The sequence below is a fragment of the Neoarius graeffei genome, chromosome 17 (assembly GCF_027579695.1).
Source record: "Neoarius graeffei isolate fNeoGra1 chromosome 17, fNeoGra1.pri, whole genome shotgun sequence".
Classification (NCBI taxonomy): domain Eukaryota; kingdom Metazoa; phylum Chordata; class Actinopteri; order Siluriformes; family Ariidae; genus Neoarius; species Neoarius graeffei.
The window spans coordinates 51483467-51496669 of record NC_083585.1 but is presented as its reverse complement, the minus strand read 5'-3'; the positions used below and the strand labels follow the sequence as shown (position 1 = coordinate 51496669).

Sequence of the window (13203 nt, the reverse complement as noted above, 5' to 3'; positions counted from 1 at the left end):
AGTCAAGGATGGAGATACTATCCACTCAGAAATTTATTTAAAAATAAAGGCTCTGCGTATCTGCTTTAAGCAAGATGCATTAAATTTTCAGGAATTGTTCTTAGGTACAAGATATCTGTAAATACTGCAACTGAAGATTCACAACTGCATATATACCACTTTATGTATTGTTGAAATCTGTAAAAGAAAGAAAAATAAATTCATTTGTGATTTGGAGCTTATTTGGCCCTCTGCATCTCCACGTTTAAACATGTCAGTGCTTTCAAATTCTGGTATTTATTTCTCATATTGTAGTACTGTTTTGATAACCAAGTATTTGTCTAAAAGAAATCAAACTGTCTGAGTTATGAGCCATTAAAAAAAAATGTTGCACCCATGTTTTAGACACATCTTGCTCATGTATGATACAATCAAAAAGAATTTTATACATATGGTTATTTACCAGCTGGGAGGTCCGTATCGTGAAATACTGTGACCGAGGTCTTGAAAGTGCTGAGCGAGGCCCTCTGGGCCGAGGTCAGTATTCAAGGCCGAGGTCACGGTATTTCACCATACGGACCGACCTTAAGCTGGTAAATAATAATTTTTTTTCTTTACCAAATTCTAACAGAAAACGAGAGCGCCCGAAAGGGAAAACTGAGCCGAGGCGAGCCACCATTTTGAATCCTCATTCACGGCTGTAATGCAAATGGCTTCCTCCTCGGTATACAAGTGCACTTCCATCTCATCTCATCTCATTATCTCTAGCTGCTTTATCCTGTTCTACAGGGTCGCAGGCAAGCTGGAGCCTATCCCAGCTGACTACGGGCGAAAGGCGGGGTACACCCTGGACAAGTCGCCAGGTCATCACAGGGCTGACACATAGACACAGACAACCATTCACATTCACACCTACGCTCAATTTAGAATCACCAGTTAACCTAACCTGCATGTCTTTGGACTGTGGGGGAAACCAGAGCACCCGGAGGAAACCCATGCGGACACAGGGAGAACATGCAAACTCCGCATAGAAAGGCCCTCGCCGGCCACGGGGCTCGAACCCGGACCTTCTTGCTGTGAGGCGACAGCGCTAACCACTACACCACCGTGCCGCCCAGTGCACTTCCATGGCAGGAAAAAAAAAAAAACTACATTTTGCCGCCTATCTCATCTCATCTCATTATCTCCAGCCGCTTTATCCTTCTACAGGGTTGCAGGCAAGCTGGAGCCTATCCCAGCTGACTACGGGCGAAAGGCGGGGTACACCCTGGACAAGTCGCCAGGTCATCACAGGGCTATTTTGCCGCCTATGTAGTCCCCTATTTATACAAATAGGAGTCATTCAGGATTCAGCCATGTTTTTGCTCGGCGTTAGCAACAGTTAGAGGTTTTTAGCTTTCTCCTGAAATGTTTTATTTTATTTCTTCTTCCTCAGGGTAGTAAAACTCGCTTTCGCTGTGAACACTGTCGTTATCGCTATCCATGCTGTAAAATTAATGCTATTCTCCTGAGAAATGCTAGCAAAAATTTATAAAATTTTTGATAAGCTTTTAAATAAATCTTATTAAAAAAGATAAATGTTGACAAATGCTACTATGTTTGTTGTTGTGAACGAGTGAGTCGCCAGAGGTCCGCAACCGGGGTCCGTACTATAGGATACGGACCCACTCGCCAGCCAAACAGAGCGCAGGATTTGGACCGCGAAAAAAAAAAATTTCTATCCACATTCACTGTATATGAGCAATCGCGCGCGCTGATTGGCTTCTCTACTACTAGGATATCAGCTCATATACCGTGAGTAGAGAAAAACAAAATGGTGGAGCATGTTGTTGAACCAACTGAGGACAAAATAAAAACTCTACTCGAAAACAAAACACCAAAAAATATATAAAAAAAAGGAACAAAATATGGAATGAAAGTAATTGATGGTAAGAACGTATCTTTTAATTTTTTATTTTTCAAAAATTATTATAGCATTTTTCACAAATTGCTCCTGTCATTTTACCAGCTTGTTTACATTCTTCATCTTTAAGCATTAAAATTTGTTGCATTTTTTTTTTTTTTTAGACTTGTTCAAAAGCTCAAAGAAATTTGAAAATTACACGATTGAAATGCCCAAGGAAGAATTAAATAAATGTCTAAAGCTATTCTATACCTCGGCACGACAGTAAGACGGCACTTTATACAAAAAAACAACACTAAAGTCAATTTGTGCCGCCATCGATAGGTTTTTAAGAAGTCCATCTAAGCAGAAATGATTTTGTCGGACGTTTTGTATGAAGTTTTTATTTATCGAATTTGCAAAAAATAAAAATGCTCCGTTTCTCAAAATCTAGTGAATGTGGATGGAATAAAACAGTTATTCCTCTCAATCTCATCATAACATGGTTTATAGCCAACTCGGTGCTATGCGCCTCGTTGGCTGTCAGCTCATGTATGACTTGATTTCGTGGAATAACTGTTAATTATACTACTGGAAAGAGCAGGTCTTAATTCATATCCGCACAAAACATGAAGTTAGAATCTTCAACCAAACTATATTTCGTAAACGATCAAACGTGCCTTGTTTTACTAAAGGCAGAAATGTAAAATAGAGGCACACTTCTAATAATACAATCACAAAACTGTATTAAATAAATAACAAATGACTTCAAATAATTAATATTATTAAAATGAATCATGAATTAAAGTCAGGTAGTATATTTGTCTCAAAGACAAATATAAAGCTGTACTAATATTACACTAATGAATACACTATTACACTGATATTACCCCTGAAGCTCTGCATGTGTCTACACGCCAGGCATTTAGAAACTGCCTCACTGTTTCACTGACAGTGGAGATACGGTAAGAGGGGTCAAGTCATCACTATCAGCTCTCTCCTCACTCAGAGATTACATCAGAGCGGGACAATCTGAAACACTCACTTTCAGCTGAGAACACATCAATGCATCATTTCCAGAAGTTTCTTTCCCAACCTGTAGTTGTATCAACAACTAATATACACTCACCAGCCAGCCACTTTAATTGGAACTTGTTCTTGATTCCAAGGCCCTGTCCACATGGCAACAGATTCAGGTGAATTTGATAAAATTGTTTATCATTTCGGCCTGGCGTCCACATGGCACCGGCGTTTTGGGTGCCCCAAAACGAAATCTTTTGAGAACGGGTTCCAGAGTGGAAAGATCTGGCAACGGCGCCGTTGCGAAGTCGTCTGGATGAGTAGAACGGATTTGTTTATGATGACGTCACAACCACATGACTGTGAGTGCTTCACGCCGGGTAGAAGTGTAATGAACTCGATGCGAGTTGTCAACAAATCCTATAACTTGGTTCATGAAACGCGCTTACAAAATATTTTCACTGTGAATATTTATTGTGTAATGGTGCAAAGTGAGAGAGAGAGAGAGAGAGAGAGAGAGAGAGAGAGAGAGAGAGAGAGAATAGCCCTTAGGGCAGAGTCAATCCTGCCAGCAAAAATAGGGAAAAAAAAACGAGCGATCTCACCTCTTCAGATGTTGGTTTAAGTCCTACAATACATTCCTCAAAAAGGGCGTAGAAGAACAAATTAATCCATCAACGTGTAGCATTCAATTTATTCCGGACCATTAAAGACGCCGCCTTCTGCGTAGAATCATACGTCATCCTCGCCGCCATATTGGATGGGTCAAAGCGGAGAATAAAGATGCCTCATTCATGCGCTGCGTTTAACTGTACCAACAGGTTTGCCGTCCAAACGAGATCACATGGGATTACCTTTCACAGGTGAGACTGGAAAAATACTTTTCATTGTATTTGGTCATTATAACGTAATTTTACGAACAGATTTTTCTGACTGTGGCTAATATGAAGTCTCGTGCATAATAGTTTATGCGCATGCGTCCTTACTTCTTCTATTATTCTGGTGTCTCCGATGGGACCGTCTTACAGCGCACCTAGAGGTGTGGCATGTGTATTGCATCGTTTTCAGAAAGCGTTGCGTTGCCATATGTACCTGATATTTTACTGATCCGTTGCCCATGTGGACGCGACATTTTTTTTTTAAAATCTCGTTGCCGTTGTCGTGTGGATGTAGCCTAAGATCCCTGTTCTTGGCTGTAGGAGTGGAACCCAATGTGGTCTTCTGTTCTGCTGTCGAATGCTGAGATGCTTTTCTGCTCACCACAGTTGTAGAGAGTGGTTATATGAGTTGCTATACCCTTCCTGGCAGCTCGAACCAATCTGGTCATTTTCCTCTGACCTCTCTTATCAACAAGGCGTTTGTTTGTCACGCACTCAATGTTTTTTTTTGCTTTTCGCACCATGCTGTGTAAACTCTAGAGACTGTTGTGTGTGAAAACCCCAGGAGATCAGCAGTTTCTGAAATACTCAAACCAGTCCATCTGGCTCAAACCAACACCCATGCCACAGTTAAAGAAAGTCACACTTTGAAATCACAATTTTTTCCCAATCTAATGTTTGAAGTGAACATTAACTGAAGCTCTTGATTTGTATCTGAATGATTTGATGCATTGTGCTGCTGTCAGGTGTTTGGCTGATTAGAGAACTGCATAAAATAACAGGTGGATGGATGGGTGTACTTAATAAAGTGGCTGGTGAGTGTATATTCATACTACAATATGGATATTGCAAAAGTTTTTTCAATTTCCAACAAACATTACTCCCTTTTCTCACATTTTTTCTCATTCATACACTACCGTTCAAAAGTTTGGGGTCACTTTGAAATGTCCTTATTTTTGAAAGAAAAGCACTGTTCTTTTCAATGAAGATCACTTTAAACTAATCAGAAATCCACTCTATACATTGCTAATGTGCTAAATGACTATTCTAGCTGCAAATGTCTGGTTTTTGGTGCAATATCTCCATAGGTGTATAGAGGCCCATTTCCAGCAACTCTCACTCCAGTGTTCTAATGGTACAATGTGTTTGCTCATTGCCTCAGAAGGCTAATGGATGATTAGAAAACCCTTGTACAATCATGTTAGCACAGCTGAAAACAGTTGAGCTCTTTAGAGAAGCTATAAAACTGACCTTCCTTTGAGCAGATTGAGTTTCTGGAGCATCACATTTGTGGGGTCGATTAAATGCTCAAAATGGCCAGAAAAATGTCTTGACTATATTTTCTATTCATTTTACAACTTATGGTGGGAAATAAAAGTGTGACTTTTCATGGAAAACACAAAATTGTCTGGGTGACCCCAAACTTTTGAATGGTAGTGTATGTCTTGTTCCTTATAGTTTAGAATTCCAGAGCATTTTTGAGCAAATCACTTTAGGTTTTGTGGAAGGAAGTCACGCAGGTAGCGAAATTTTCAACATCTTTAAGCAGACTCACTATTTTTCCATGGACTCTTTACATAGACGAGTCAATCTTAAAAAGTAAATCAATCCATCCATCAATCAATCCATCCACCCATCAATGAACCAATCCATCCATCCAATCAATCCATCCATCCAATCAATCCATCCATCCATCCCTCTAGCCATCCATCCAGCCAAACAATCCATCCATCCATCCATCCATCCATCCAATCCATCACTCAATCCATCCATCCATTAATCCAGCCATCAATCAATCCAGCCATCCACATCTTGGGGAAGCTGGAGTCCCAGTTTACTTTGGATGAGAGACGAGATACACCCTAGATAGATCGCTAATCCCCCCCCCCCCCCGATTGTGATGGGTATCTGATGGGTTTCCCAGCCTGCCACACAAATACTACATACTACAAGGAATACCACTGGATCATGACCATGTAAGGGCCCCAACCTTATAAGTATTGATGCTCCATTTCTTCACACTGTCAAATTTCTCCACTGCAATCCCACGCGTGGCCTCCTCTGACGTCATGCTTGGATTACTGTGACTGTGGTGCATGCTGGGAGCTAGACGAAAGGAGAGGAAACATGACGACTTGAACACAAAGATCATTAACTTCCTGATTTTACCAAAAGGTTCCAAAAATTTCACTTTTACTTGAACAAAAAAAAGTGCTGTAACGCTGACGACTGAACAGATATGAAATGGTGTGAAGGACAGGAGGACCACTGGAATACCTGGGTAATGATCTGGCTGACATGATATCCGAGCAGCAGCTGAATGACTGAGTGGAAAGTCTCTAGGTTTGGAGCGAAGGTCTGAAATGAGTGGACGTGAATGTAGAATAAAAGGTGAGTATGGAAAGGTTCCAAGTATTTATAGATGGATTAGATGTTACACATGCAGTGAGATCAACGATGATGAGTTTTAGAAAAATAATCCCATCCAGAATACATGGCAAGACAATGGCATGACGTGATTAATACTGACAGTGTGAATGCTTTGTTTGTTTTGAACAAGCTGATGAGAAGACAGATTGAGTCCGAGGAGTCAGGGAGGGGTTGATGAGAAATCAGTGTTGAACGGATGGAGAGAGAGAACACGTCAAGACATCACAGAGATGATGAAAAGGTGAATAAGCAGCAAATCAATGGAACAAAAAAAAAAAACAAGAATCTGCTCAATAATGCAGGTCCAGTGCAGTGAAAAGCAGCACATTCTCTCCACAATGCTGTGTCGTTACACAAAGTGTTAATATGCATCATTTGCATTAATGTTCTTCAGAGACAGTGTGCATACTGTAAGGTCCAAAAGTCCAAGTGAGCATTTAGTAGGACAAATTCCTTGGATCAGAAACTGTTCCTGGATGATACACTATTCTGAGTGAAGATCTGTCTATTTTAAGAGTTAAATTTGACTCAGTTGATCAATATTATTCAGGACTACATTATATAACATTTTTAGCTGGTTGAAAAATACTTACATGATCATATTAGTGTAACAAAAGTACCAAAAATGCATTACTTTTACAATACTAGAATGTTCCGAACAATTACATACGTTCACTTGTACGCTATAATACTAGTAATACCGTATTCTAGCATAGTATTTATCTTATTATTCAATGACTGAACAAAAAAAAAAAAAACATGGACGATGTGGCTCCATGTGCTTCCGTTCTATTCTTGGGTTTCAGTCACGTGATCTTTCTTAGCAATTTCACTTCCAGTAAAACAGCTGGTGGTCGAGCAAACCAAAACGGCTGCCGTAGTGCAAACAACTAGCGATAACTTATCAGAGTACGCTCGTAATCTAGAAGCCGCTGCTGGCTTTAGATATATTCAGAAGATTGCTATGTGCAATGGAATTGACCCCTACAGTCTAGGAAAGAAGGATTTGTCATACGATCTGGAAAACTACCCTTCAGTTGAGTTCCCCGACATCTCCAACTATCTGGTGTTGCAGACGTCCTTCTACACCGCAAAACAGATGAAAGCGTGGAAGAGTATGGAGGCTTACAACTTTTTTGTATGTGGCTGGGTAAAAGACCTTGGTATCAAGTCGCTGCCGAATGAATCCTGGATTGTTTTTGCACTTGATTCTCCCTTGTGTTGGCTCTTATCTCTCAGGTAAATCATTCACAAAGATCATCAGAAACCCCTTTAAAGACCTGGATCTTAGTTAAACAAGACGGAGAAGTGATCACGGCGCACTGTAACTGTACGGCTGGGGAAGAATTTTGTTGCGACCTTCATGCATATGGACTTTGTGAGGAGTAAACACAGAAACAGCTGGGGACTTTAGTGCTTTGTGACTAAAAAAAAGTACCATAAAATAACGACACACAGCAAGAAAAGTACTTAGAAAACACTAAGGCCATAGCTGAGAGGGAAAGACAAACCCTTCACCAAGTGATCACTGCAAACTCGAGCATGCTTCAACTCGGCTCCCTTCGATTTCAGTGAGAGGTTCGAAAGCCACCTTTCTCGACGTCTTTTTGTGAAATCCTGTGTTTGTTCACCCTTTTTTATTAGTTCGCAGGGAACCCTGAAGAAACTTTTACCAGTTTTACGGTTTGATCGATTCGAACAACCTAAATCAACGCAAGCGTGAGGCATTTTTCATGCGAGCAATGCACCTTCTCTGTACAGATGCTTTGTCAACTGAGCTTTGGTAGACCACCAGCTAAAGTTTTGAATAACTAATGAGGCGGATGTGACGTCACGTGAAATTCAGAAAAATAAATTAAACCCTGTCCCCCCCTTCCCCCAGTACTAAGGTCCAATGTGTCTTCAAGGCTGTCAATCACGTCATTCCTACCTGTATCCGCACCTTCTTATGATATAGTAGAATAATGTTTTAATAAAGAGGCATTTCTGGGGTAAAATATAAATGTGCAGATATTAGCATAGGGAAAAATATTTGTTCGAATTCGACATTACATGGAAAGGCAGTTCAGACATGGAATACTGGCTATTTTGTCATTGAAACACATAGGGATGGGCGGGGCTATGAATTATACTGCAGCCAGCCAGCGAGGGTGCTAGACCTGCAGTTGCTTCACTTTTTAGAGATGTGGTGGGGTTCCCCCCCTTCCCCCCTTTTCAGGTCACTCATATTATTTATCAAAAGCACCAGTAAAGTTTTCAGCCTAATTTTTTGGAGCTGATGTTCAAATAAAATTTGTTCATAAGGTAGTATCAAACACTTTTTTGAGCATTTTTAAATACAAATTGTATTATCATTATCTCCACAACGTACATAAAAAGCATTTTCTTGAATGTACAGTGTCTTGCACAAGTATTCATCCCCTTTAGTGTCTGACCTGTTTTGTCGCATTACAAGCTGGAATTAAAATGGATTTTTGGGGTGTTAGCAACATTTGATTTATCCAACATGCCTACAACTTCATCTCATCTCATTATCTCTAGCCGCTTTATCCTGTTCTACAGGGTCGCAGGCAAGCTGGAGCCTATCCCAGCTGACTACGGGTGAAAGGCGGGGTACACCCTGGACAAGTCGCCAGGTCATCACAGGGCTGACACATAGACACAGACAACCATTCATACTCACATTCACACCTACGGTCAATTTAGAGTCACCAGTTAACCTAAGCCCATGTTTACATTAGACCGTATCAGCGGATCATCAGATTAACGTTTTTAAAACGATTAGTGTGCACACAGCAACACCAATACACGATTTGCGTGCACACAGCAACACCAATACACGGAGACGCTCAGCTCCGCAGGCATCCTGCGCTCCAAATCACTCCGCCCTGAACAGCGAGTGCCCTCTGGAGGGTGCGCACTCCGGCCCTGCGCAGCTCACAGAGCACGCGAGTGAAGTGCACGAGCCACGATTCGGGACTGAGCCGCTGTGTGTGTGATCCCAGCGCACATCACTTACCACTTGCAAGTGGAAGGATGGCAAGCCTAAAGACAATCATAACTACACAATGGGCAGTATTTGCATCAGTATTTGCAGTATTTTCATACTTTTATACTCTTTAATGAAAGGTGATACAAGGCGGAAGTCCGCGCCGTTTTTCAGCAGTCGCGTCACATGACCAACGCCAGCGAATCAGGAAGGTGGATGTCACAGTGACGTTGTCCAATGACGACGCCAGCTAGAGCTCAGCACAGCGTATCCGCGTATCTCAATGTTTACACAGCACCGGAGCTGACACGATCTGGATTGAATACGTGGACCCTGGCGGATTCCCGTTTCCCGGCGTTTCCAGGCGGTTTAATGTAAACGGACAGTGCATCCGCGAAGAAAACGAGACAGATACGGTCTAATGTAAACTTGGCCTAACCTGCATGTCTTTGGACTGTGGGGGAAACCGGAGTACCCGGAGGAAACCCACGCAGACACAGGGAGAACATGCAAACTCCACACAGAAAGGCACTCGCCGGCCACGGGGCTCGAACCCAGACCTTCTTGCTGTGAGGCGACGGCGCTAAACACTACACCACCGTGCCGCCCCAAACAATAATTAAGATTTAAAAAATAAATAAAAAATCTGGATCATGCATAGGTATTCATCCCCCAAAATCAACACTTTGTTGAGCCACCTTTTGCTGCAATTCCAGCTGCAAGTCTCTTGGGGTATGTCTCTATTAGCTTGGCACATCTAGCCACTGGGATTTTTGCCCGTTCCTCAAGGCAAAACTGCTCCAACTCGATTCAAGTTAGATGGGTTGTGTTGGTGAACAGCAATCTTCAAGTTATGCCACAGATTCTCAATTGGATTGAGGTCTGGGTTTTGACTCGGCCATTCCAAGCCATTTAAATGTTTCCCTTTAAACCACTCCAGTGTAGCTTTAGCAGTATGTTTAGGGACATTGTCCTGCTGGAATGTGAACCTTCATCCCAGTTTCAAACCTCTGGCCAACTCAAACAGGTTTTCCTCCAAAATTGCCCTGTATTTAGTGCCATCCATCTTTACTTCAGTCCTGACCAGCTTTCCTGTCCCTGCAGATGAATAATATCGCCACAGCATGATGCTGCCACCACCATGCTTCACTGTAGGAATGGTGTTCTCAGGGTGTTGGGTTTGTGCCACACATGGCATTTCCCATGATGGCCAAAAATATCAATTTTAGTCTCATTTGAGGTCCAAACAGCTGGAGGACCAAATTGCAATTCATTAGGTCAATTGGCAATAGGTCATTAACATGACTGGGTATAAAAAGAGCATCTTGGAGTGGCAGCGGCTCTCAGAAGTATAGATGGGAAGAGGATCACCAATCCCCCTAATTCTGCGCCGACAAATAGTGGAGCAATATCAGAAAGGAGTTCGACAGTGTAAAATTGCAAAGAGTTTGAACATATCATCATCTACAGTGCATAATATCATCAAAAGATTCAGAGAATCTGGAAGAATCTCTGTGTGTAAGGGTCAAGGCCGGAAAACCATACTGGGTGCCCGTGATCTTCGGGCCCTTAGACGGCACTACATCACATATAGGCATGCTTCTGTATTGGAAATCACAAAATGGGCTCAGGAATATTTCCAGAGAACATTATCCGTGAACACAATTCACCGTGCCATCCGCCGTTGCCAGCTAAAACTCTATAGTTCAAAGAAGAAGCCGTATCTAAACATGATCCAGAAGCGCAGACGTCTTCTCTGGGCCAAGGCTCATTTAAAATGGACTGTGGCAAAGTGGAAAACTGTTCTGTGGTCAGACGAATCAAAATTTGAAGTTCTTTATGGAAATCAGGGACGCCGTATCATTCGGACTAAAGAGGAGAAGGACGACCCAAGTTGTTATCAGCGCTCAGTTCAGAAGCCTGCATCTCTGATGGTATGGGGTTGCATTAGTGCGTGTGCCATGGGCAGCTTACACATCTGGAAAGACACCATCAATGCTGAAAGGTATATCCAGGTTCTAGAGCAACATATCCTCCCATCCAGAGGACGTCTCTTTCAGGGAAGACCTTGCATTTTCCAACATGACAATGCCAAACCACATACTGCATCAATTACAGCATCATGGCTGAGTAGAAGAAGGGTCCGGGTACTGAGATCTGGACTGCAGGCTGGCCAGTTTTCACCCATAGAAAACATTTGGCGCATCATAAAACGGAAGATACGACAAAAAAGACCTAAGACAGTTGAGCAACTAGAATCCTACATTAGACAAGAATGGGTTAACATTCCTATCCCTAAACTTGAGCAACTTGTCTCCTCAGTCCCCAGACGTTTACAGACTGTTGTAAAGAGAAAAGGGGATGTCTCACAGTGGTAAACATGGCCTTGTCCCAACTTTTTTGAGATGTGTTGTTGTCATGAAATTTAAAATCACCTAATTTTTCTCTTTAAATGATACATTTTCTCAGTTTAAACATTTGATATGTCATCTATGTTCTATTCTGAATAAAATATGGAAATTTGAAACTTCCACATCATTGCATTCCGTTTTTATTTACAATTTGTACTTTGTCCCAACTTTTTTGGAATTGGGGTTGTAAATCAAATGGTGCTAACCCTCCAAAAATCAATTTTAATTCCAGCTTGTAATGCAACAAAACAGGACAAACACCAAGGGAGATGAATACTTTTGCAAGACACTGTATTTGAGGTTGTTTTTTCGGTGTCAATTTCTTAAAATGCCTTCCATAGAAGAGTGAAGAAGCTCAAAACAATGCATTGATGATTAAGCACTTTTCAGAACCAGTGTAATTCACTCATGAATTTACTGTAAATTTATGAAAATTACTATTACTCATGACATTAAAAAAAAAAAAAAAAAATTATGTCCCAAGATGAACAAACGTACCGTGTCAAATAATTTGGATTGGAAGACAGTTATTAAGGTTGTATTCCTTATCTTCTCTGAGACACTATTCCAGAGTTTTGGGGTGATGGAAGATGTTTTTTTTTTTTCTTACAACAGGATCCTGTGGACGCCTCCCCCTACTGACTGAAGAGTTTGTGATGGGATATACTGCTTCCAGAGAACAGCAAGATACGCTCGACCTAATCCTCTCGAGCTTTAAACATCATGAGCAGGACTTTGTAGCGAATGTAGAACTTACGTAATAGGTGGCCAGTGTAGCTTGGATCTCACTGGGGTAATGTGCTGCGATTTCATTTTTCTGGTAAGAAGAGGAGGATTGCTGAATTCTGAACTAAAAGTCATTAATGGAGCTTTAATTCGATGCAACTTCAAGGTCAGAGTAAGAACAGGCTAAAATGAATCATCCAAAAATGTTCAATTCTACCACAGTGATAGTCACTCTGCTCAGTTTGACCGATATCACTGTAATATTGTGCAAAACTTTTGGACCCTACTGTTGTGAGAAACAAACCAACAGCATGCAGCCGGTTTTCTTGTGTCCTCAGCCTGTAGACAAGGAGCAATAACTTTCGCAGGTAAGTTTAAAAGAAACCGTCTCAAATGTGCACGTCGTTGGTAGAGATTGAAAGAAAGAGCTGGAACAGGAAAGATATTAAAATAAGTTTGTATACAAGGTGCATAAAGACACCTGGCTTGGGGGTGTTCCCACATCTTCTTTCAAAATACTCCTCGTTGAAAAGTATAGCTGGGCCTAAAAGCATTTCAGCAAAATAATAAATAAATAAATAAATAAATAAATAAATAAATAAAATGACTTAATGAGACTAAAAGCCATCTGCTGAGATAGCATTAACATTACGCACCTTTGATGGAGCCGGTAGGGATGATGCCCTCGGCTGATCCTCCGTATCCCCCCGACACGATACTCGTCTCGTTCAGGTTGGGCCCAGACACCATCACCTGCTGCAGGTCCTGAACATCATAAACACCATCAGTGCAGTTCAGATAACACCTACTACTCGAATGCAGTTCAGATACCACATCTACTCGAATACAGCAGAAGAGCTTCAGTTTTGACAAAAGCCTGCAATTACT

The 13203-nt window shown here is 41.5% G+C and overlaps 1 protein-coding gene across 6 annotated transcripts in view; it reads right to left on the bottom strand.

The window, feature by feature from the left end:
* arfip2a (ADP-ribosylation factor interacting protein 2a) overlaps positions 1–13203 on the bottom strand; it is a 52561-nt gene that overhangs the window by 21060 nt on the left and 18298 nt on the right. For 2 of the 6 annotated variants that reach the window (XM_060897710.1, XM_060897711.1), the window contains 4 exons: positions 12972–13080; positions 12797–12859; positions 6037–6117; positions 5750–5865 (listed from right to left, as the gene is read on the bottom strand). In XM_060897710.1, coding sequence (XP_060753693.1) covers positions 5750–5865; positions 6037–6117; positions 12797–12859; positions 12972–13080 — 369 coding nt within the window. The remainder of the gene's footprint in view (positions 1–5749; positions 5866–6036; positions 6118–12796; positions 12860–12971; positions 13081–13203) is intronic. The other 4 variants (XM_060897712.1, XM_060897713.1, XM_060897714.1 and 1 more) reach the window with 2 other exon arrangements.